This window comes from Marmota marmota, unplaced genomic scaffold (assembly GCF_001458135.2).
Source record: "Marmota marmota marmota unplaced genomic scaffold, marMar, whole genome shotgun sequence".
In the NCBI taxonomy this organism is placed as follows: domain Eukaryota; kingdom Metazoa; phylum Chordata; class Mammalia; order Rodentia; family Sciuridae; genus Marmota; species Marmota marmota.
In genome coordinates, this window is record NW_025999962.1 from 2,698,340 (window position 1) to 2,721,652 (window position 23,313).

General features: G+C 63.5%; 1 protein-coding gene across 1 annotated transcript in view; it reads left to right on the forward strand.

The window, feature by feature from the left end:
• Window positions 1–6: 6 nt before the first annotated feature.
• Window positions 7–23,313, forward strand: part of Wnt7b (Wnt family member 7B) — a 39,699-nt gene continuing 16,392 nt past the window's right edge. The window contains exons 1-2 of the mRNA XM_048802973.1: window positions 7–11; window positions 16,775–17,085. Of these exons, the coding sequence (XP_048658930.1) occupies window positions 16,905–17,085 (181 nt within the window). The 5' untranslated portion in view covers window positions 7–11; window positions 16,775–16,904. The remainder of the gene's footprint in view (window positions 12–16,774; window positions 17,086–23,313) is intronic.

The window sequence follows — 23,313 nt, forward strand, 5'->3', positions numbered from 1 at the left end:
GGCAGCTACCTGTGAGTGCCGCGGGCGATGAGCGGGGTGGGTGAGTGGGGACCCCCTGGCCTCCAGCATTGGAGCGGGGTGGGCAGGGGACACAGGGCGGGGAACGGAAACCTAGGGACTTTGGGTGGCTTTGCCGATCTAAGCTGCCTAGGTAGAGCACCTGGGAAACAGCTGAGGCAGTGAGAAGTCCCAGAGTTGGGGTCAGAGAAAGGGTGGCTGAGAGCAATACCACTGCTTGAATAGAACAGGCTGTGCGTACCAGCGCGAGGGCTGGGCTTAGCCGGGTTGCGCGGAGATTCCCTGTGCATCCCAGAGGAGTCCTGGACCAACCGGTACCCTCTCTCCAAAACCCACGCGGCGCACATGGCCATGCCACACTAGGGTGAGGTGCACGCACACACCCGCTTCCCGGGCACACGCACCGGTACACACGTGCACGCTGTGTCCCCCAGTCAGCGCCCAGGTTGACCCTTCCTGTGCCTTCCTGCGGTGCTGAGCGGCCTCCCCCTGGCCCTGGTCGACTCCTCACCTGGGGGCAAGAAGGGCGAGCAGCGTGCTAGGGCGGCTGCGGAGCACCACCTAGGATCAGGGCTCAGGGAGCTAGCGCACCATGGGCGCATGTGTGCGTCCGGCCAGGCAGCACCCACCAGGCTACGGCAAAGCTCCGGATAGGGCCCAGTCCGGCCCAGCGAGCCGAGGGGGTGCGTCCGCGCAGCGGTGGCTTCTCCCGATTCCTAATGGGACGCATATGCTCTGGCCTCCGATTTAAAAAGAAGTTTGATTTATGGAACCGCCGTTTGGGGGAATTTAAGCTGGATGCTACTGATTAAACCTCAGAGCCAGCTCTCCTTCCCCCCTCCTCCCCCGCTCCCTACACCACCCCCTTCCCCCGCGCGGCCACAGTCCTAATAAATCGCCGCGCCCCCACCCCCTTTTAATAAAGACGCAGCCAATTTCTCCTCCAGCTCCTAGGAAATTACTATCCTACCAGTTTTCCTTCTATAAATAGTCGCGCATCTTGAAACAAAAGTTCGCAACCGCAGCCAGATGCTGCGAGGCCCGTGGTTTCCCCGGCTGTGGGACATAATTACAAGGTCCGGGCAGAGAGAGCGCTCCAGGCCCGGCGGGCAGCCCCGGCTGCGGAGGCATCAGCTGGGGTGGGGTGGGGGGTAGCAGGCCGTCTTGGGCAGGGCTCAGGGCCCGGTAGGCACCGCCTGATCAGTGAGGACTTAGGCGAAGTACCCGGCCAGAGGTCCTGCTTCTCTTGTCCCTCCTGGGAAAACGGATCAACCAAGGGGGCTTTAGATCCGGCTTCCTGAGTCCATGAAACCTCCCCTCCCCAGAATCCTGGCATCTCAGTGTTCAGCCTTGCTAGAGATCCGGCAGCTACTCTGCCTGAGACATCATTTTTGGAGCTGGCTGGCTGAGGTTTGGTGTTCCTGGGGAGGTGTCCAGGGGTGGAAGCCAACGGCCTTCCAGGGGTGGTTTGGAGGCTGAGAGGAGTGGGTGAGCAAGGAACTCAGAAGCTGGGTGGGAGCAAGATGGGAGGGCACCAGTTGAGGGGCTCTCCAGCAGGTGGTGGCCAAGATACCCCCAGAGCCCCCAGATCCTGGGGGGTGGCTCCCCACCTCCCCGCCCGCTGTGCCAGGCCTGTACCCATGTTCTCCCCAACTGCACCGCGTGCTTTGTGGGCAGACATTCTCTTAAGGGAACTGCTTTACCAATGTTCCCGGGCAGTGCTGGGGTCGGAGTGCTGGGCTCAGTAGGACAGCCTAGGTCCCTGCCTCCCCTCAGCTGCTCCTGCCCCAGCGTGTGGGCCGGGTCTGCAGCTGCAGAGAGTGCTAATGTGGCATGGGTGTCCCTGGGCTTTCTCCTGCCCTCGGGGAGGCACAGGGCTGGCAGGTGTGTGAGATGCCCAGGTGGGCGCAGGGCCCGGGCAGCTCCAGGGAAGGCATGCCTAGTGTGGAGACCTTGTTTTGGGAACTTGGGAGAGGCAGCCTGTGTACAAGAGCTGTGGGAACCAGGAGAGATGAGGGGGTTGGGGCCTGTCTCGGTGCTGCGTATGCCCTCAGGGGTCAGCCTGTGGGATCTGAGGATGCCGGGGCTAGGAGGGGCCCTGGGTGGAGGCTTCCTTCTGCTCCAGAGAACTTTCCAGAAGGCATCCCATTGCTCGATGGCAAACACTGGCGGACAGTTGATCCTGCCCCTTTCATCTGGGCTGCCCCCCAGCTCCCTGTGCTGGGCTGTGGTCCGCACACAGCGGATCCCAGACGCATGCCTGGGCCCCTGCCACTGATCAGGTTGGACGGGTGTGCTGGCCTGGAAGGGCCCTGAGCCCCCACCGGATGCCGAGTGTGGCCCAGCTGTGCAAGGCAGCTCCGGCCAGCCCTAGCCACCTCCGTGCTTGTCAGAGTAGGTGCTCCAGGGCCAGGGGGGTCCAGCAAGTGACCACAGGAGTGCAGGTGGTGGCCACAGGCCCCGAGAAAGCCTTGCAGTGCTGGGTCAACTGGCATGGGGGTCTGGCATAAGCCAGGCCCGGGGACCAGGCTGGGCCCCTGTCCTGGGCAGGTCCCTCCCCGTCTTGGCTTTCCTCTTCCCGATGTGGGGGTTGGTTGTGACAACTCCCCCAGGTCTTCCGGTGCAGCTTCTCATGGTGACCGCCTGCTCTGGGGAGCCGAGTGAGTCATGGTGACAGGGTGGTTACTCACCGACCACCTGGCTGTGGGGGGCGGGGGGCACTGGCCACTGCCTGCTAAGGCCGAACCTCTTCCTGGCTCCCACTGTGGTGTAGTTGGTGGTGTCCACTGAAGTCCCAGAGGCCCTGTGGGCATGGCCCTCATAGGGCGGGGTGCTGAATCAGACCCACTCGCATGGCGTCACGGCCTGTTGGGGGCAGGATGGAGCTGTAGGCTCCAGAGTGAACAGGTCACCCTTGGAGAGGGGCAGCTCAAAGTCTGGAGGGAGGCATCTGTCCAGGTATGGAGGGCTCTCTGGACCTCAGACTCCTTTTCAGTTATGGTGACAGGCTCAGCTCAGGCCCAGGTGCCCTCAGGATTGGAAAGCATGTGACACTCTGCAGCATGGTGGTCCGTGGCTGGGAAACCTCACGAAATCTTAAGCCCCAGGAACCTTGCAGACAAATGGAGCACACTAATCATGGAAACCCCACCACGCCCATGGCACCCTGGCAGCGGCCGCTCGGGCCCTCTGTGTTTGGAGGGCCACTGCTCCCTCCTGGGACTGTGGTCGTGTGGAGCTTGCGGAGGACAGACCTTTTCTAACCTGGCTTCCCACCAGGGGTACTCGGGTGACCAGATCTGGGTTCTCACTCCTGCTTCACCTCTTCCTGCCTCCATGTGTCCCAACCTTGCTGTCTCCTCTTTTGGGTGAGGATTGGGGTCGCACAAACCTTGAAGGGTGGCCCTGAGCACCCAGGGAGAAAATGCAGGGGAAGGTCTCGACCCAGGACGAGGGGCAGGGGGCAGCGAGGCTGGCCGCCGCAGCCCCGGGGCCCAGGGGCTGCCGTCAGAGGGAGGTGATGGGCTCGGAGGGCTCTTGAGACGTTACCTGGACGGAGTTCTGAAGGATGGATAGATAGGAGTTGGCCAGACTGAATAAGAGTGTGAGAGAGACCCCCTGCAGCAGGCCCCCAGCATCTTACCAAGGGAGGCAGGTTGGGTGCTGAGGTCCAAAGGAGGCCCTTTCCTGAGGCCCCCCCAGCTCACCCAGATCCAGGCCCCTCACCTGTCCCCCATTGCCTTTGAAGGGACAGTCGTTCTCCCTGGGTAGCCCAGCTGGGAGAGGAAGTGGGTGAGGGCCCCAGGTGGCCTAGTCAGGCCTCAGAGGCCTGGAGGGGCTGGGCAGGTGGCCCAGGAAGGAAGTGACTTTTGAGGCACCATCTACACAATTTCTGTTTCTCCAGTCACACACTTTCCTGGACCCTCTGGGGACTCTGCACAGAGCAAGTCACACTTGCTGCCCCGCCCGCATACCCCCTGAGCCTCTTGCCCCCCATACCCCCTGAGCCTCTTGTCAGGGTCAAGGGCCAGGGCAACACTGCTGTGGGTACCGGGGAGCCGGAGCTCCTGTGAGGTCTGCACAGTGCTGTCATCTGGCCCCTGACGGTGGCAGAGGAGCAGCTGGGAGCAAGGGAGTAGCTGGGGTGGGAGTCTCCATTCCAAAGACCCCAACCATCCTCCTCCAGGGCCAGGGGTGTGACCAGAGCACCGCCCCTCTGCATCCTGGGGACAGTCCCTGGGCTCTCAGGCCTCTCCTTACCTCCTGGGCAGATAGAGGCTGCTGGGGGCTCCCTGGAGGCCTCCATTTCTCCTGGCCCCGGGTCCAGCTCAGATAGGGCTCTGCTCCCCTCACAAGGGGACAGGAGGCGGGCGCCCTCCCTTGTCAGATGAAACCCCGGCCCAGGGCTCCCTCAGCCTGATGAAAGGGTCATTGTGTGGCGCAGGCCGCCCGCTGGCCAAGGACAAAACCGCCGTTTGTCCTCCCGCCTTGGCGCGGGGCTGGGGGCCTCCCCTCAGGCTGGCCGGTGGGGTGGGGTTGTTACAGGTGCGCTGCCCCCTCCCTTCCCTTCCCTGCTTCCCGCTCAGCCTGCCAGCCCCTCCCCCAGGCATGTCGCCCACCCAGGGCACCCTTGCCCTCTGAGTGTGGACCCTGACTCTGGGCCAGGGTCGCTCCTGCCCCGGAGGTGGTGAGGGCTCCGGGCCTGCAGGCACCCAAGCAGGTGCAGGAGGAGTGGGGCCAGGGATGCGGGAGAGGCCCTGCCTGGGCACGGAAGCCGGCATCATGGGCCAGCCCAGTCTCGGTGGCAGAGTGGCAGGGGGGCCGGACCCCTGGCCACCAGAGCAGGTGGCTGCCGAGCTGCTGGGGGTGCCCCACAGCCAGGGCTGAGGCCGCAAGTGGAAGACCCTAAAAGTGGGCAGCCCCCGAGTGTCTGCGGACGGTGACTCTCAAGTGGGAATATGGCTGGGAGGAAGTGCCCTGCTCAGCAGGTGGCTCCTAGGGCGTCGTCCGTGGTCCAGAGAGCCAGTGTCCGCATCCCCTGGGAGTCCTGTCTGACAGCACCTGGGCGTCCATCATTTGCCAGAGCAACATCCCATGACCACCTCTGCTCCCAGCCCTCTGTGCTCAAAGCCTTGCCGCCCTGCCCAGCTGGATGTGTGGGTGGGCCAGGCCCCCACCGGGAAGGCACCTGGTCAGGGGACAGTGGTAGCTGGGTGCACCGTCCCTACAGCAGGCCTGGGTGTTGAGGGCTTCTGAATTAAAACTTTGGCCCAAAGAGTCCCAAGTGCTGAACCGATGAGAAAGCCCTCTGAACGGAAGCCCAGCTGCCCTGGGTAGTAGGGGCAGGGAGCCGGCTTCTGGGGGACTCAGGCTCCTGGAAGTCTGTCTCCGGGGACAGGAGTGTGCCTGCTGCCTGGGGTCTGTGTTGAACCTGTTTCCTCCCTGGCTGCCAGCAAAGGGGATCTAGGACAGGGCCACCCACGGCAGCAGGTGAGACAGTGATGGGGTCAGGTCAGAGTGCCAGGTGCACCGCACATCGAGGTGGTCCCGACTGGCCCTGGCTCTGTCAGGCTCTGAAGCTCATGCTGCCCCTCTGTCTGTAGTTTCCAGCCTCCAGCAGACTCCGTCGCGCTCTGACTGCCGTCACGCCGCAGGGGGACTGAAAGCCCACAGTCCGGCGGTTAGAAGCATCTGCTGACCGGGAGTCACTGAGTCCCCTCACAGGCTCTCTGGAGGTCTGGGGACCAGAAGTGAAGCTTCCCCGGTGGGTAGGAGGAGGACAGGCCTCCTGTCCAGGGTCCCTCTCTTCCTTGACCCCGACCCAGGATCTCAGAGACTGGCTAGAGCTGGCCAGCGTGTGCGGCTGTGGGCAGCCAGGTCCTCAATCGCGAAGGCTTCTTTCCTCTTCTCTGGGCCTCCACCTCTGGTGGGGGGTCTAGGTTCTCTCCCAGGGCCCCTCCGCTCTGACCGGCTCTTCACACCCGCCACGTCCTGCCATCCAGCGCTGGCAAGTGAGACTGGCCAGGTGGGGTCCGGAAGGACAGCCTTAAGCCATCCTTCATCACACAGAGCCTGTGTCTACGTGGTAGGGGTGGCCACAGAAGCCCTCCCCAGGAAGGGTGGCCACAGAAGCCCCAAGCGTGCTGGCCCAGCAGGTGCCACACAGGTTGGGAATTTCCGGGTCTGCTGACAGCCCCCTCCCAAGGAATTAGACCCAAAATGGAATCTTCTCCATCTCCCCTGCCCCAGGGTGGGCTGTGGGGAGGGCTGGCCTCACTGTGGACTGAGAGCCTGTCACTGCCCCAGTGGGCGGGGTGGACCACCAGGTCAGGCCTGCCCCACTTCCCAGGGTGACCTTCCTGAGCCTCAGCCCCTGGAATAAGCCAAGGTGCTGGTGGCCCAGCAGGGTGTGTAGGGAGGACACCTGGGTGGCAGGACCAATGCACAGGGCTAGCTGGGCAGTCTGGTGGCACAGAGAGCACTGGACAGGGGCTGGCACCTGCAGCCGCGCCCCACGTCTGCAGTAGCTCAGTGCCCAGGGATACAGGGTGTGGGGGGCCCAGGAACAAGGTTCCGGAGATGGCCAGGCCAGTGGCTGTCAGTCAGCATCCAGAGGGGCTCTGGACCGAGGGCAGGAGACCATGAGGGCTCTGTCCTGTCCCCTCTCTCAGAGCCTGCCCCTGGGTTCTCTGTGGCCGGGCAGGCCGCAGCTCCTGGACGTGTGGGGGGGAGGCCTCGGGCCCACCCCCAGCCCCTGTACTTCCTTCCCAGCCTCTTCAGGGCCAGCAGCATGCAGTGTGATGACCCCTACTGTAGGGAAGTCCTCCCTGTGGTCTGGCCTCCACCGGAGGAGCAGCTTTGGAGGGGAGGCTGCCTCCGTCACATTCTTCATTTCGGAACCCAGGTCTGACGGTGAGCTCAGAACTCGCCCCTGCCCTCCCCATGCTGCCTGCCATGTGGAGACCCCACAGTGGGTGGGAGCCGAGGAGGCAGGGTCTGGGCCTGGGAAAGGCCCCTTGGCTTGCTGCTGTTATTGGCTCTGATACCATATCACTACCAGGCTGCTGTGTGCCTTGGATAAGAAGCTGTCCCTCTCTGAACCTCCTTTGTAGAATGGGAATGACGAACTCCCAGCCAGGCTGCAGGGGGCCAGTGAGCACTCCCCCTCACTGATGGGGCTGAGGCAGCGGTTGGGGAGACTGTGGAGGCCCCAGAGGGAGAAGTCCAGGCCAGTGGGTTCCTTAAAAGGTGAGGTGAGTGGTGGGAAGCTGGCCCAGGGGTGACCGGCTTTGGTGGAAGCCGAGTGTAGATGGGGCTGGCCGCAGGCCCAGGCTCACACCTCCCTGGACGCTGTGTGGACGAGGCGGGCCCCGTCTGTTTGTGGAAGGGGCCCTTGGAGGACTGCAGCCAAGGCCCCTGCCTTGAAGTCTGCAAAACTAGGGTCACTGCCCACCACAGGAGGACTCGGCCCTCAGCCAGCAGCTCAGAGCCTTCCGTGGCCAGGAAGTCTGAGGCACTGGCCCAGCCACCAAGTAGCCAGACTCCCTAGCTGGCCACAGGCCAGCAGGGCCTGCCAGCTCCCTCCCACCTGTCCACCCACCTGCCCGCCTGTCCGTCTGTCCTGAGGTTTTGGGTTGGCACCCTGGCTGCCCAGGCCTTCGAGGTGCCCTGCATCCAATAGATTTGGCTCATTAGGGCCAAGGCCAGGGCAGAGGACTTGGGCCTCAGCTGGCTGTGTGACCTCTAGTGCTGTGGCATCTCTGGTGACCCCATCTGTGCTGTGGGAAACCTAGAGTAGGGGGTCTCTGAAGGCAGGCCTGGGGACCTCCTCAGGGGCCTGGCACAGATGACCACACTGGGGGGCAGGACTGAGGAGAGACCCAGGCGGGCTTCTTGGGGAGGAGGCGCCAGCTAGAGGAGTGAGAATCTGGTCCATTGGGGCCAGAACCCAGGTGTCGCAATGTACCTTGCATGCAGGTAGAGGTCTGTGTCGGAGGGAGGTCGGAGGTCGGAGGTCGGGGTCTGAGGTTTGGGGTCACCATGGCTGAGGGGCTCCAGGTTCACAGGTTCAGCAGGGTGGGCTGAGTGGACCCTCCTGCTCCCTTGTGCCCTGAGCCCTGGACTCCTTGTGCCATTCCTGGCAGGGACCAGTAGCCAGCCCTGCCCGGGGGACCCCGGCTCGCTGCCTGCTTTCTCCCAGGCCGCCTGGTTTCTCTCCAGGCTGGGGTCCCAGGATGCCAGGCCAGGAATGCCAGCTATGCAGGGAGGGTGGGAGGGCAGCCGCCCTCCGGGGGCGCGAGGGAGCCAGCGGACGCTCCGCTCTCTTCCCCGGGAACACGGCGGGCAGCGAGCAGAGCAGAGCAGTGGCCTGGAAAGATCGCAGAAGGCAAGACCCACGGTGGAGGGGCTCCCGCAGGAGACCCGCCCAGAGCCAGAGCTGTGCTCCCCCTGGACAGATGGGCAAGCTGAGGCCCAGCGAGGGCAGAGAGGCAGGAGACCCCACCCTCAGAGAGGCCCTCCTTTGGGTTCAGCCTCAGCTACCCTGCTACTGTGTAGGTGGCACTGAGGCCCGGTGGGGTGGGGGGGGACGGCTGGCCCTGGGGGTGGTGGCCTCTGGCCCTCCAAGCTCTGCCTGGGTCAGGTGCCCCCTGGGCATCCTGTCTTCTCCTGCCTCCTCCCCTGTAAGTTGAGGCTGGCGAGGTCCACCCTGAGGAGCCACTGTGGGAAAGGGGTGGGACAGGAGGGGACCATCCAGACTGCAGCAGTCCCAGTGGACACTTCCCTGGAGGGAGGCCCTTGGCCTGTTCCTCTCTCACGGGTGGAGGCCCTGTGTCGGGGACAGCTCAAACTGGCCAGCTGCTGGCTGTGGTCAGGCCTACAACCTGCCTCTGACCTCCCTCCAGGGCCTCATCTGGCCCCAGGTTTCCTGTCCAGGCCAGGAGAGGGAAGGCTACCTGTCCCCGATTTTCAGATGAGAAAAACTGAGGCTCAGAGCAGCCCCAGGGAGGTCCGCCCCACGGAGGTGCGCCCGAGGCCTGGGGATGCGGAACTGCCCCGGGCCATGTTCCTCACTTAGCTGGGGTGGGGCAGCCCACAGAGGGAAGGGGACAGGTGGACTCAAGGAGGACCAGAGGAAGGACAGTGGCTCAGGGAGCCGGTCCTTGGTTCCTGCTGTGTCCAGTTCTGTCCTACCCTTCCCTGCTCTGCCCATGCATGTGGGCTCTGGGGACCCTGCTGGCCCCGGCTCTGCGTGGGGATGTGCCCTACCAGCTTCCTCTAGCAACGGGCAGTGGCAAACGAGGGGCAGCCAGGTGTGGTGGGCCAGATGAGGGCAGGCTGAGGTGGGCGGCTCAAGGGGTCTGCTGAGTGACCCCAGGCCTGGAAGATACTCCTATCCCCATTTGACAGACAGGAACACTGAGGCCCTGCTAGCTCCTGTCCACACTCTGCCCCACAGGACCCCACTGGCTCCAGAGATGGAGAAGAGCCCCTGAAGCCCATTGGTGGCTGGGGAAACTCTGGCCCACCCCTGCCCACCTGTGGGAGAGGCCGGCGGAGCAGCTTGGGCCGGTGTGCGGGCCAGGCGCCACCCTCCCGGGTATTTGCCCAGTTACTTCCTGGATGAGTGGACCCAGGCCCGCCTCCCTGGCTGATCATAGATAATTAGAACATTCTTCACATATTTTGCCAGAGGATGCCCAAGAGGGAAGAATTACAAAGTGCCCCGGGCCAGAAGTGTGGGCTGGAGGAGCTGGGGCCGCTGGGCAGCGGGAGGCCGCTGGGCAGCGGGGGGCTGGGCCTGGGCGGCAGGGAGGCTCGCAGCCTGTCCCCCACTCCCAGGAGGCTCCCAAGCTTTCCCACGTGGAGGGGTTCAAGTCCAGGGCCAGCTTAGGGCCTGACCAGGTGTGGGGCAATATTGGGGTCCCCTGCCCTGGGGAGTATGCAGGCTTTGGGGGACAGATGACCTTGGACAAGCCAGAGGGGCTCAGCATGGCCCTCAGGGTGGGGCCAGAGGCTTTGGGCGGCTGGAGGCCTGCAGTGAGGAACAGGTGGAGGGCAGGTGTTCCAGGAAGAGGGTCGCAGGCCAAGGGGCAGAGCTGGGATCTCGGTGCCGTGGGGTACAGGGCCGCACAGGGCCGACTTCATGGCCTGACACTCCCGCCCTGGCCAAGCTGGCCACTCTGGAGNGCAGCGGTTGGGGAGACTGTGGAGGCCCCAGAGGGAGAAGTCCAGGCCAGTGGGTTCCTTAAAAGGTGAGGTGAGTGGTGGGAAGCTGGCCCAGGGGTGACCGGCTTTGGTGGAAGCCGAGTGTAGATGGGGCTGGCCGCAGGCCCAGGCTCACACCTCCCTGGACGCTGTGTGGACGAGGCGGGCCCCGTCTGTTTGTGGAAGGGGCCCTTGGAGGACTGCAGCCAAGGCCCCTGCCTTGAAGTCTGCAAAACTAGGGTCACTGCCCACCACAGGAGGACTCGGCCCTCAGCCAGCAGCTCAGAGCCTTCCGTGGCCAGGAAGTCTGAGGCACTGGCCCAGCCACCAAGTAGCCAGACTCCCTAGCTGGCCACAGGCCAGCAGGGCCTGCCAGCTCCCTCCCACCTGTCCACCCACCTGCCCGCCTGTCCGTCTGTCCTGAGGTTTTGGGTTGGCACCCTGGCTGCCCAGGCCTTCGAGGTGCCCTGCATCCAATAGATTTGGCTCATTAGGGCCAAGGCCAGGGCAGAGGACTTGGGCCTCAGCTGGCTGTGTGACCTCTAGTGCTGTGGCATCTCTGGTGACCCCATCTGTGCTGTGGGAAACCTAGAGTAGGGGGTCTCTGAAGGCAGGCCTGGGGACCTCCTCAGGGGCCTGGCACAGATGACCACACTGGGGGGCAGGTGGGAGGGGTGGCTCTGGTGAGGCCCTTTCTAATCAGGGTGACATTCCCAAGGGGTATGTCTGCAGCCTGTGGAAGGGAAGCTGTGCTCCCAGGTCCCCCTGTGGGCCCCCTGGGTCTGGCAGAGGGTCTGGGACCTTTAGGCCCAGGAGGGCACCACTGGGTTCTGGAAAGTGCCGGATCCTTGCCAGGAGTGCCCAGCGTCCTGCGGATTGCTGGCGCCGAGAGGCTGCTCCCACCTAGAGACCTGGGGTGCAGGGGGCTGCAGTCGGACCTCTGGGTCCCACGTAGGGAGCGGGGCCCAGCCAGAGAGGTGGGGAAGCCAGCGGGGATGGAGGCCACCCCACAGAGGGCCTCCTTGCCCTCCCTGGGGTGTGACTTGAGGGTCTGTTTGGGGGAACTGGTAGGAGAAAAGGGATCCTGAGATGGGGGGGCCTGGCACCTGTGCGTCCTGGGGACAGGAGGTCACGCCCACAGCCAGAGTTCCGAGGCCCTGAGGCTTTGGGCGGCTGGAGGCTTCCTCTGGGTGGGAGACGCTGTTCGCCCAGCGCCAGTGCAGCTGCAGCCCTGGGCCTGGGGTCCTTCTGGGGGCTTGACCCCGTCACCCTGTCACCTGCACCCGTCCCTGGAGGAGTGCGGCTCATGGATAGTGACTCTCAGCCATGTGTGAAATGAGGACAGAAGCTGTTTGTCCTTGACGGTTGGTACATGCCATGGGGAAGGGGGTGTCTGACGGCCCACAGCCACACCCGCCTGCAGCCCAGCCCAGTCCTCCTCCTGCTGGTGCACCCAGGGGAGCCGGGCCACTGTCCCAGGCAGTGGGGCCCCCCTCCCCTGTCTGAGCTGAGCTGCTGAGCTACTTCGTTCCCTGTTGGTCCTTCATTCGCTCCATGACGATGGCAAAGGTCCTCCCAACACACGGCCCTGGGGCACGTAGGACAGGGAGGAGTCACGGGGCAGGGCCCACCTGAGGGCTGTGACTTGGGTCGCCACGGACTCGTCCCAGGTGGCTTGGTGCGCGTGGGGCTTTCTTCTCCGGGAGCCGCTGGGGAAGCCCAGCCTCAACCCAGCCAGCCCCAGAGGCAGCCTCTGCCCCTTCAGAACACAGGGGAGGCTGGCTCTCCAGGTGGGCGAGTGACCCACTCTGTCCTTGAGGGCATGGGTGTGTCACAGGAAGGGCTGGTGACAAAACCCTGACTGGCCCCACAGGAGGTGTGGGTTCCGACCCTGCTTCCTGTCTGCCGGCACACTGGGCAGGCAGCTGAACCTCCTGAGCCCCTCCTCATTCTGGGGCGAGCGTGACGGCTGTTACTCATGGTTCTCGGCCTCTGAGCTCAGTCCAGCACGGTGGGCGCTCAACTCACACCCCCGAAACCAGCAGCATGAAGATCTAGGTTAGATTCCTACCTGCTAAAGCAGATTTTGGGGAGGGTTCTCTCCTGAAGGAAGCAGGGCCATCCCACACAGAGACCAGGACAGGACAGGGTGCTCTAGGAGAGACGTTGGGGATGGCTGCCCCAGGGGTGACCTGGAGGGGGTCACCCTGGGAGTATGTTGGTGGGCACGTGGGTGACATAGCCCCAAGTACCTGCAGACACTGGAGTGAGACCCCTGGGTCAGAGGGAGGGATGTCCAGAGGTGGACCCATTGTGGGTGCCAGGGCTGCTGTGGGTGCCCCTGGCTCAGGATTGGGGTGGAGGTGTTGGTTCCACCGGAGCAGCTGGACTCTGGTCCTCAGAGGGGGGCTGGGGACTGGTGACCAAGGCAGGCCGGTCGGTAAGAGTCCTCAGGCTCAGGCCTGGAGGGTGGCAGCAGCCCACGTGGGTCACACTTCACAGTGGCCGGCACTGAATGCCATGTGCTCCACGTCACCTGCTCAGAGCAGGTGAAGGGACTGGAGGCGCATGAGGGATGAGCCAGGAGCACAAGTTTCCACGGAAAATGTCAGCAACAGAGGCGAAGGCCCTGCCAGCGGCCTGTGCTCACAGGCCGCTCGGCCTCCCCGCGCCCCTGGCCCCGGGCATCTGGGAGGCAGCTGTGGGCTGGGAGAGGGAGGGCTTTCCTGCCACGGGGAACCTGGACCCGCCTGTGGGGAGCATGCCCAGGGTGCCAGGAGCTGCGGGTGCCCGCCCCCGCCGTGAGCCCAGGACTCTCCGCCTCCAGTGTATTTCAACACCAGGTCCCACCCCAGGGCTTGCTAAGAGGACCCACCTGAAGCCCCCTCCCCTGAGGCTTGGGCATGCAGGGCTTGGCCAGTCATGGGGCAGGTGTGGGGCCGGCCCAGACAGCACCAGACCTCGAAGGCCAGCAATGGAGCTGTTCAGGAACCCGGAATGAATGAATGATTGACCTGGAAGATTTCAGGGTGACTCAGACTGCATTTTGAGGGGGGAAAACCAGGCTTGGCCTACTGCAGGCCTCTTGCAGGATTCCCTGACTGTGCGGCCCCGGCCCAGAGTGGCCTCCACCTGAGGTTTGGGAGCAGACGCAGTTAGAGCCTGGCCAGTGGCCTCTGGCAGCTCCTCTGGCCTCTCTGAGTGCCAGTCTCCACACCTGTAGGGCAGGGACCTTGCAGGGCAAGGATGCAGGGGACGATGGGAGGACTTGGTGTCTCGAGTGGAAAATCCCCGCACAGAGCCAGCAACTCTGCCACATTTTCTGAATCATCAACCACATCTGAGTGTTTATGCTCCAACCCTGCTGTCTTCACAGCACCTTGAATTCCCTGACTGGCTCGCTGGGGACGTCCCAGCAACCCACACACCCCAGAGCAGTACATTTCCACTCCCACAGGATCCTGCCCTACGTTCAGGGTGTGGGAATCTCGTGTATTGTAATAACTTTAAAAAAATTAAATCAAATCACCACTTTAACCACCTTAAGTGGGACTTAGGGCTTTGCCATGCTATGCAACCATCACTTCTATCTGGTTCAGGAACTTTCCATCACCTCAAATGGAAATTCCACACCTCCTAAGTAGTCACTCCCCTGTCTTTCTTCCCCCAGCCCTGGCAACCACCATTCCACTTCGTCTCTACAATTTTCCTATTCTGGGCATTTGTTAAGCTTCCTCCACACTGTGCCAAGGGCTCCCTTCCTTTTTATGGCTAAATAATATTCCATTGTATGGATATACCACATTCTGTTTACCCAATCATGTGTAATTGAGCAGTTGGGTTATTTTCACTCCTTGGCAATTGTGAATAGTGCTACCACGAACATTCATATATAAGGCTTTGTTTAAACACCTGTTTCATTCAATTCTTTTGGTTCTATGCCAACAAGAAAAATTTCTGGGTAACTCGATGTTTAACTTTAACTCTCTGCCAAACTGCTGTGTGCAGAGGCCACTGGGTTTCCTGCTCTCGCTGCAGTCTGGGAGGGCTCCAGTTTCCCCAGGTCCTCGCCAACACTTGTTATCTAGGGTGGCAGCAGTTCCCTCATGATGAGTGTGGCTGGTCACTCTCAGGTGCTTGGCTGGCCGTTGGTGGACCTTTTAGGAAACGTCTCTCTAAGGCCCCTTTAAAACTGGGGAGTTTGTCTTCTTGCTGTTGATTTGCCTCTGGTGAGCTTCTGGGGACTCCCTTGTTCATTGGTGGGGTGCTTGCCCACCCCACAGAGGCTCGGGGACCCCACATGGGCCTCTGCTGAGACCAGGATGCAGCCCAGGTTGGCCCTGTTCTGCTTGAGGAGCTGGGTTGGACATAGGCACTGAGGGGTCACTGCTGGCCTCAGTGCCGAGGGCCGAGTTTGGACACAGAGGGGCTGTCCCTGGCTCTGGAAGGGAAGTGGGGATTTCCAGACAGATGGGGGGGGCAGCCTCCAGGCAGAGGGCCCTGCAGACACAGCATGGTGGGAGGTGGGACAGCGGGAGGTCATCAGAGGCCAGACCCTGGGGCCTCTGATTGTAGGTGAAGGGCAACGAGGGTGGGCGGTGACCTGATCAGATGGGGTGCGGCTGGAGTCCTCGGTGGGTGCTGTCTGGAGGAGGGAGACCAGGGCTGGGGCCATTGCAATGGTCCTCTGCTGCTCCCAGGGTCCTTTAGGGTCCCCTGGCTGGACTCCAGCAGACAGCGGGGGCTTGTGTCCTGAGCCTATGGGGAGAACTGGGGAACGAGAGCATCCTTTAGGTCCAGAACCAGGACCTGGAGTGGCTCCAACTTAAGGTGGCGGCTGGTGCCCGGCTGGGTTCCCATCCATCTCTCGGCCGTTTCCAAGGATCTACGGTTACCTTGGGCTGAATTCCCCAGATTCCAGCCCGCTCCCAGCCCCACCCGTCCAGATGCCCTTCCTCTACGCCAGCCTGGGGCGTGTCTGCCCATTGTGCCCGTGGGAGACCCAGGGGGATCTTGGCCAGATTATCCGGTGGGGCGGACAGGCGGGGCCAGAGGATTGAGTGTCACTGGGCTCGGCTGCAGCACGTGCTGGGGGCTCGGGCCACACGGGGACCGTCCAGCTGCCTTGGTGCTCAGTATCCTGGAAAAACACTGCTCTTCTCTCAAGAACGGGCAGGCCCTGGGGACCGGGCCTGGAGGTGGCCCCCTCCCACGCTGGGCCGCGCCCCGGAGGCCTGGCCTGCTGTTTTGGAAGCAGCCCGCCTGGCCTGTCCGGCCCTTCTTGAGACCCAAAGTCGGCCCAGCCGCTGTGGAGAACAGTTTGGCAACTCCCCAGAAGACGAAAGAATTACCACACAGTCCAGCAGCTCCGCTCCTAGGCACCTGCCAGGGAGGCGGAAAACAGGAGCCCAGAGGAAACCTGCTCCGGCCGCAGCCGCGCCCCACGCCGCGGTGGAAATCACCGAGTCCCTTTAGGGGAACAGACGGATGGGACTTGGCCCCTGTGCCTCGGAATAGTATTCAGCCTTAAAAAAGTATGAAACAGGGCCGAGGGCCGCGGTGTGGAGGGAGTTTCAAAGCAGGGTGCTCCGTGGAGGAGCCCTCACAAAAGGGCCGTGTTGTGTTTCCACGGTGACAGGCAGCCATGGGACCCGCCAGGGCCAGGCAGGAGCAGGGAGGGACGGCCGAGGGGCACGGAGCTTCCTCTTGGGGTGATGGACGGGCGGGGGGCAAGGGGACACCCTGCGCGTCCTGAACACAGGGGATACCGCACTGAGATGGTCAGTTCCACGTTATGTGACTTCACCTCATTAAACAAGCAGACTTGCTGACACCCCAAGTGGACAGGGACTGGCAAGAGGCTTCCTGCCGGGGCTGCCAGGAGGTTCATCACCCAGGTGCCCCCAGGGGGCAAGGGGCGCCCCGAGGACAGCACATAGTAGGTGCTCAGTTCACTGCCCTCTGTTTCTGCCCCGAGCAGCTGGTCACCCAGAGGCTGCGGTGGCCCTCCTGGGGGCAGCTTCCTCCTGCGCTCGTCTGAGCCTGTGTGGTGGTGGGGACGGGTGTCTTAGAGGCTGTGGAAACCAGGCTTGGGCTGCCCTCCCGAGGTCACCTGTGGGCTGGTGCTGGTGGCCTGTGAGTGGGCCTGCCCAGCAGCCCGCCTGGCGGCCCACGGGGTGCGAGAGGGAGTGAGTGGGTGGATGGTGGCGCAGAGGCAGCGCTGCGGCTTGGGGGCCGGGCAGATGTGCTGAGTGGGGGCCGTCGAGTCCCAGGAGTGAGGGTCTCTGACCTGCAGGGTCGGGGGTCCCGGTGTCTGCATGTCGAGGGGCTGTGATTCTGTGGTTCCTGCAATCTGGAGCCGGGAGGGCCTGGGCGTGGTGCTGTGGCAAGTGGCCCTCGAGGGCAGGGACCTGCTGCTCACTGCTGGGCAGGACTTGGCACGTGGGAGGTGCTTGGTGAAGACTCACTGCCAGGCTGAGCGGAGGCCGGGTGGGGAGGCGGGTGCCCTGTCCCCGGCCTCACGGCCTCCGTCTCCCCCTTGCCTCCACAGAGCACTGTCGTCCGTCGTGGCCCTGGGAGCCAACATCATCTGCAACAAGATTCCCGGCTTGGCTCCGCGGCAGCGCGCCATCTGCCAGAGCCGGCCCGATGCCATCATTGTGATCGGGGAGGGGGCGCAGATGGGCATCAACGAGTGCCAGTACCAGTTCCGCTTTGGGCGCTGGAACTGCTCCGCCCTTGGTGAGAAGACCGTCTTTGGACAAGAGCTCCGAGTAGGTAAGGAGCCTGGGGCCCGCGGCTGGTCCTTGGGCCAGGGGAAGGGGGCAGTCACCCATGGCACACTGCAGGCCAGGCCCCATGGTGCTATCTGCTCACGCCTCCCACTGACCGGTGCTCTGGCGTCCTCTCCCTGAGGCCTTCTCCTGGCTTGGTGAGGGGCACCAGGAGGACCCAGACCTGGACTGTCCCTGGGACACACTGTGTCTGGGGCCGGGGCGGCCTCATGGGGCCAGGCTGTGCGCGAGGGCGCTCCTGGGGTGAGGTGAGGACAGGGAGGAGCGGGAAGGTGGGGCCTGCACTTCCCCAAGTGGGCAGGTGTCCTGCTGTGTGCGGGCCCAGCCTGGCGGGCCACTTGTCTCTCTGTGCTTCGGAAAACGGGGGTGATGTAGTTTTCTGTGTGAGGTTGTGGGGGGCTGGGGGTGCTCTGGCTTGGGCGGAGGGCAGCCATGGCAGAGCAGGGGTGGCGCTGGCTGGGCAGGGGCAGGCCTCTGGTGTGGTGACAGCAGGCAGTCCCGGATCGTGGAAGTCAGAGTGACGGGCCTCTGCTGTCGCACTGTCCGTGGGTCCCCAAGGCCCCTTCCTGGCCCACAGCCCTGGTGGCAGGCTTCACGGTGCCCGTTTCTCAGATAGGGAGACGCAGGGGAGGGCGGGGAGGGAGGGGAGCCCGAGGGGAGCCCACCCAAGNCCTCTTGCCAGTCCCTGTCCACTTGGGGTGTCAGCAAGTCTGCTTGTTTAATGAGGTGAAGTCACATAACGTGGAACTGACCATCTCAGTGCGGTATCCCCTGTGTTCAGGACGCGCAGGGTGTCCCCTTGCCCCCCGCCCACACCTGGGCAGGCTGAGGCCGGTGGTGGGGTCCTGCTGTCCTTGGTCTGCACCAGGCAGAGCTGGGGTGGACCAGGTGTCTGCCACCCCTTCTGGTCATCCTCGGTGCCCCATCGTGTTCACGATGACATGGACACTATCCTGAGCCTTGGGACTGGGGTGGGAGCTTGGACTGCATTTGACACCTGGGACAGAGGGGCAAAGGACACAGTGGTCACCCTGAGCCTCTCCTGGTGCACTGTCCTGCAGCAGTGACGCTGGCCCCCACAGCTGCCCACCCCCGTGGAGAACACTGTGGTGCCACCCAGGTCACCTTTGCTGAGTGGCCCCCTGCTCCTTCTTGGGGAGTGGTCTTGAGGCCAACAGGAGCGGAGACCCACAGGAGGGGCTGGAGCCAGCCTATCAAAGCCACCCTTCCTTCGAGACAGGGCAGCCACGTGAGCCGCTTGCACCCGAGTGCCCCTGGGCCCAGGTGTGACTGGCATGGTGGTCCCTTCCGGGGTCCCCACCCAGGAATGCTCCCGAGAGCCAACCCAGGACGCCCCTCCCACCTCCACGAGCTGCAGGCGAGTGTGGCCGAGTGGCTCAGTGGGTGGCCCTCCCTCCCAGCTCCCTTCTCCCCCGCCAGTGCTCCTGGTCCAGGCCGGCCGGTGGGGACCCCGGGCAGCTGCCCAGCCCCTCTCCCTTGTCTGGGCGGGGCCTAGCTCCCCGGCCTGGGCCTCTTCAGTCTCCCCGACTCCTCCTCCTTGGCCTCAGCCCTGGCTGGGGGAGACCCACCTCCAGGCGCACCTGGCCCGTCTCTCCACTGACTCAGTCTTCCCTGTGAATCCAAGTCCCACTGACCCGTGGGGACCTCTGGCTGTGCGACTCAGCATCTCGCTGCCCACTGATTAAGCCTGCCAGGTCCAGCCTCTCGCCCACCTGACTCCTCCTTCACAGCAGGAACCTGTTGTCACTTGTGCTATCCAACCTGCGCTCTGCCCCATGGCCACTGCTGGGCCTGCTTCTCTGGTCCACCCCTCCTTGGCATTAGCCCCCATCAATCAAAAGCTGTGCCAGGTTGCTACCTTCCTCCAGAGCCTGCAGTAGCTCCCTGTTGTCCTAGGATAAAGTTAGCTCCTGAGCCTGGGGTCTGAGTGGCTCCCTCCCAGACCTCACCCTTGGCCCAGCCGTGTGGCTTCTCAGTACCCCCTGAGCAGGCCAGGCTTCCCACTTCTCCGCCTGGCCTGGGAGGCCCCTGCTCTGCTCTGCCTTTTTGTGACTGGTGACCCTGGTCACCCTTTCACCTTTGCTGGATCCTCTCACGTCCTGCGGCTTCATCCCCATAGCCTTGGCCCGGGCCAGCTCAACCCAGGAGTGAGCTCCTGGCTTCCCCCGGGACGAAGGCCCAGGCTCAGCCAGGAGGGCTCTGGCTGCAGGCCCAGGGGGCTGAGGTCCATGGCAGGAATCCTGCCGGGCCCTGTGTCACCTCCTGACCGGGCACCTTCTCGTCCCAGGGCTCAGCTCCCGGGAGTCACGAGCAGCCAGTGGCTAGGCATAGGATGGCCCACGTCAGAGGTGTGCTGGGTGCTGAGCCAGGACAGGAGCTGGCAGGCAGCCGGGGCACTTGTGGGGGCAGCTACCCAAGCAGTGCCAATTAATGATTGGCCCTAAGAGGGGGATAGCCCCCTCAGGCCTTGCTGTGACCTTGGGCCAGGCCTGACTCTTGAGTGCACACAGGAAACCCCCTGAAAGTCAGTCCACCCCTGTGCGAGCCCCCACCTTCCACTGGTGGGAGGGGTGGCTGGTGCGGGGCTCACCACGCCGTGGACAGGCCTTCACATGACCACCTGGCACTGGCCTTGCCCTGGGGTCCTGTGGTGTGCATCGCTGTTCTCAGGAGGTCGAGGCCCATGCCAGGCCTCGTCCACTGACTCGGTCTCCCCCGGCAGCCTCCATCCCGTTTCCTGCCGAAAGCTTGTGGCCCGAGCGCCCGCCAGTGTCTCTTCCGTTGACTGGGACTGAGCCTGGGGAGGATGGGTCCCAGTGCAGCCGTGTTCTGTGCGGTGGGGAGGAGCACAGTGAGGATACCTGTATTCCAGGGGCGTCCGTCAGACTTGGGTCCCCAGGGCACCTGGAAAGGCAGTCTAGTGGGCAGCATGGTCAAGTTGGCTTCTCACCAGGGCTTCCTGGAGGGAGTGAGGCCGAGGGGAACCCTGGGTCGGGCTCCAGGGACGGGGCATGTGCTGAGGCTGGGAGGCCTGGAAGTTGACGGATTTCCCTGGAACTACAGGACCTTTGAGGGCCATGGGCACTGGGAGGCCTGGGGCTGGAGGAGGGGGCAGGGCAGCGCTGAGCACCTGGCCTGAGTAGGTCCCCCCGGGCCCTCCAGCCCCTCTGAGCTGAGCCCCCAGGACCCATGAGCCCAGGCCTGGCCCTGACTGCGTGCAGCCCCAGCTTCACGGCTGCCAGGGAACAGGGAGTCCTACCCGTCATGTGCCGGCCTCAGACATGACCAGGCATAGGGCCGCCCTAATCCGGGCTCACGTGAGCGGCCTCGGGCCGGGTGCAGCTCTTCCACTCCTGCTGGCTCCGGGGTGACTCCACTCGGGAGGCTTCCCAAGGCCTGCTGGGGCCCCGAGCCCAGGGCCACAGCAGCCAGGCTCAGGGAAGGCCTCGGGCACTGGGCGACACGGGGGCAGATGGACACATCTTGGAGTGACTGAGATGCGAGGGGCCCTGGGCTAGAGAGGGCTGGCTCTGGGACGCATTCTCTTACGACCCTGTGGGGCTTTGCAGACCAGGGGAGCGGTGGCACTATCTCCAGGAAGGATAGGCTGCCATCTCCTCAGGTGGCCACCAGCCTCTCTGATGGAGGGGCGCTGGTACTTGGTGCAAGCCGTGGGCGAGACGTGGTGGGCGCTGGAGACGCACACCCCGACGGCACGTAAAACTGCACAACCGCACTATTGATCCCATGTGACCGTGTGTTGGGGTGAAAGCATTTAATATGTTGCCAAATAAAATATTATCCAATTAAGTTCACCTGCTATTTCCCCAGCTCTTAGTGTGACTTGTAGAAAATCTTCAGTGTGCCTCACTTGAGATTTGCTGGGTGACACTGCTCTCAGAGGGGACAGGAGTAGCCCCAAGTCACCTGTCAGGACAGAGGGGACATTTGAATCCAGGCCTGACAGTGTCTTCCCAGGGGAGTCTTCTAGAATGGGGTGGGGCAGTCTGAGGTAGAGGTCGTCTGCTTCCTGAGGACAGTCAGGGCAGGGGTGCGGGGATAGCTCCCTTCATAGCCCTGTTGTCATTCAGCATGCATTGAGCACCTGCTGCATGCCGGACCAGGGCTGTGCCTAGAGTGCCCTGGGAGCTTGGGCTGCTGGCAGGGGGACGCAGTGCTTGCTGGGTCCCAGTGTCACACTGGCCATGTCCAGGCCTGAGGACCCAGCTTCCTGTGCACTGTGCTCAACCCACCCTGGTCCAGGGCCAGCCAGAGGCAGCAGAACAGACATCTCTGAGGCTCGGGGTCCAGGCAGCCAGGACTCTGGGACAGTTGGGAGCTGGAAGGTCAAGTGGCCACCCAGCCACTTCCTGCTCAGCTGTGAGGACACCTCTGGCTCCACGGGGAGTCTGCCCCTCTGCTGGAAGACCAGTCACCTGGGAGGTCCGTCCTGAGGGGCGTGGGGGAGGCCAGGGTGGACCCTCGGTGGGTGGTCACCTGGAGTGCAGCACCTGGGTGCTGTGGGCTGGGTGGTGGCCTGTCCTCTGGGAGACCCACCTGGGCTGCTCAGCTCCCAGTGGGTGACCTGGAGCACAGCCTCGGTCCCCGGGGCCCAGATTCCACCTGTACAGGAGGGGCTGAGCCAGGACTTGGGCTTCTTAGAATGGGGGGCAGGAAGGCCCCACTTGGTCAGTGCAGCACTGCCCCCGAGGGAAGGCCCTGGACAAGGATTCTGGGCTTGGCCCTCTGGTCCACTGAGGCAGGACGTGGATCACAGGGTGGGCAGGGCCCTCTCCCTCAGAAGAGCAGGACCCTGCCTCAGACGTCTCCTGGTCTGACCCTGGCCACCAGTTTTGACACTTCTTTTGTAAACTGTAGTGTCTCCCGAGTCCCCCACTGTGGGCGGGGCTCTGTGACAAACTGCTGGCTTCAGGTTCTGTGGCCGCAGGTTGTCGGCGGGGACCTGAGGCTCCCACCTGCAGGGACCGGAGGAGCTGGTAGTCCAGCCCGGAGCCCCTGCTGGACCGCCCGATAGGGTCCAGGAACAGGGAGGCCTGGGGGACCAGCCCAGGCAGGAAGTGGACTCTGGTGTCACCACAAACGGGCAGTGGCTGATTAGGTCACTAGGCCAGAAAGAGAGAGGGGGCCTCCTGAAGGTCCGCACTGGCCAGGGCGAGGCTGCAGCCCAGGAGGGGTCTCCCAGGGGAAGGTCCAGAGGCCAGCGCAGGACGCAGACCCTGGGCACCAGCCCAACACTGTCTCCGCCCCGCGTGGCCTCCAGGTCCCATACACTCGGGTCTGGTGCCCCCACGCACAGCCGGAGCATGACCCACCCAGGGGCTGCGCTGCGTGTGAGGGCTGCTGTGCCCGCCGCTCGGAACAAAGGCCCGGGGCGCGGGTGTGCCGGCGTGTTCGGACCTGGCACGACTCTTCCCAAGGGCTCTGTTTATGACGACGGCAGGGAAGAGCTTGGTGTGGAGACAGTGACTCAGCCGAGCCCGGTGGGGGTGGGCAGGGCTGCGGAGACGGGGACAGAGGGGACACAGGGACATGGAGACGCAGAGAAGGCATGACGGACAGACAGATGGGAAGATTGGAGAGAGAGGGCAGTGCACATGCCCTGAGTGCACAGGCACACACAGACACACGCAGGCACACTCAGGCACATGCAGGTACACACAGGTGCACACACAGGCACACACAGGCACACACAGATGCACACGCAGGCATACACAGGCATATACAGGCACACACAGGTGCACACGCAGGCATACACAGGCATATACAGGCACACACAGGTGCACACGCAGGCATACACAGGCATATACAGGCACACACAGGTGCACACGCAGGCATACACAGGCATATACAGGCACACGCAGGCACACGCAGGCACACACAGGTGCACACGCAGGCATACGCAGGCACACGCAGGCACACACAGGTGCACACACAGGCGCATGCAGGCACACACAGGCACACGCAGGCACATGCAGGTACACACATAGGTGCACACACAGGCACATACAGGTGCACACACAGGCACGCACAGGCATGCACAGACACATACAGGCACACGCGCTGAGTGCACACAGGCACATGCAGGCACACACAGGTGCACACACAAGCACACACAGGCACGCGCAGGCACACACACACAGGTACACGCAGGCACACACACATAGGCATACACACAGGCATACACACAGGTGCACACACAGACACACATAGGCATACACAGGCATGCACAGGCACATGCAGGCACACACATAGG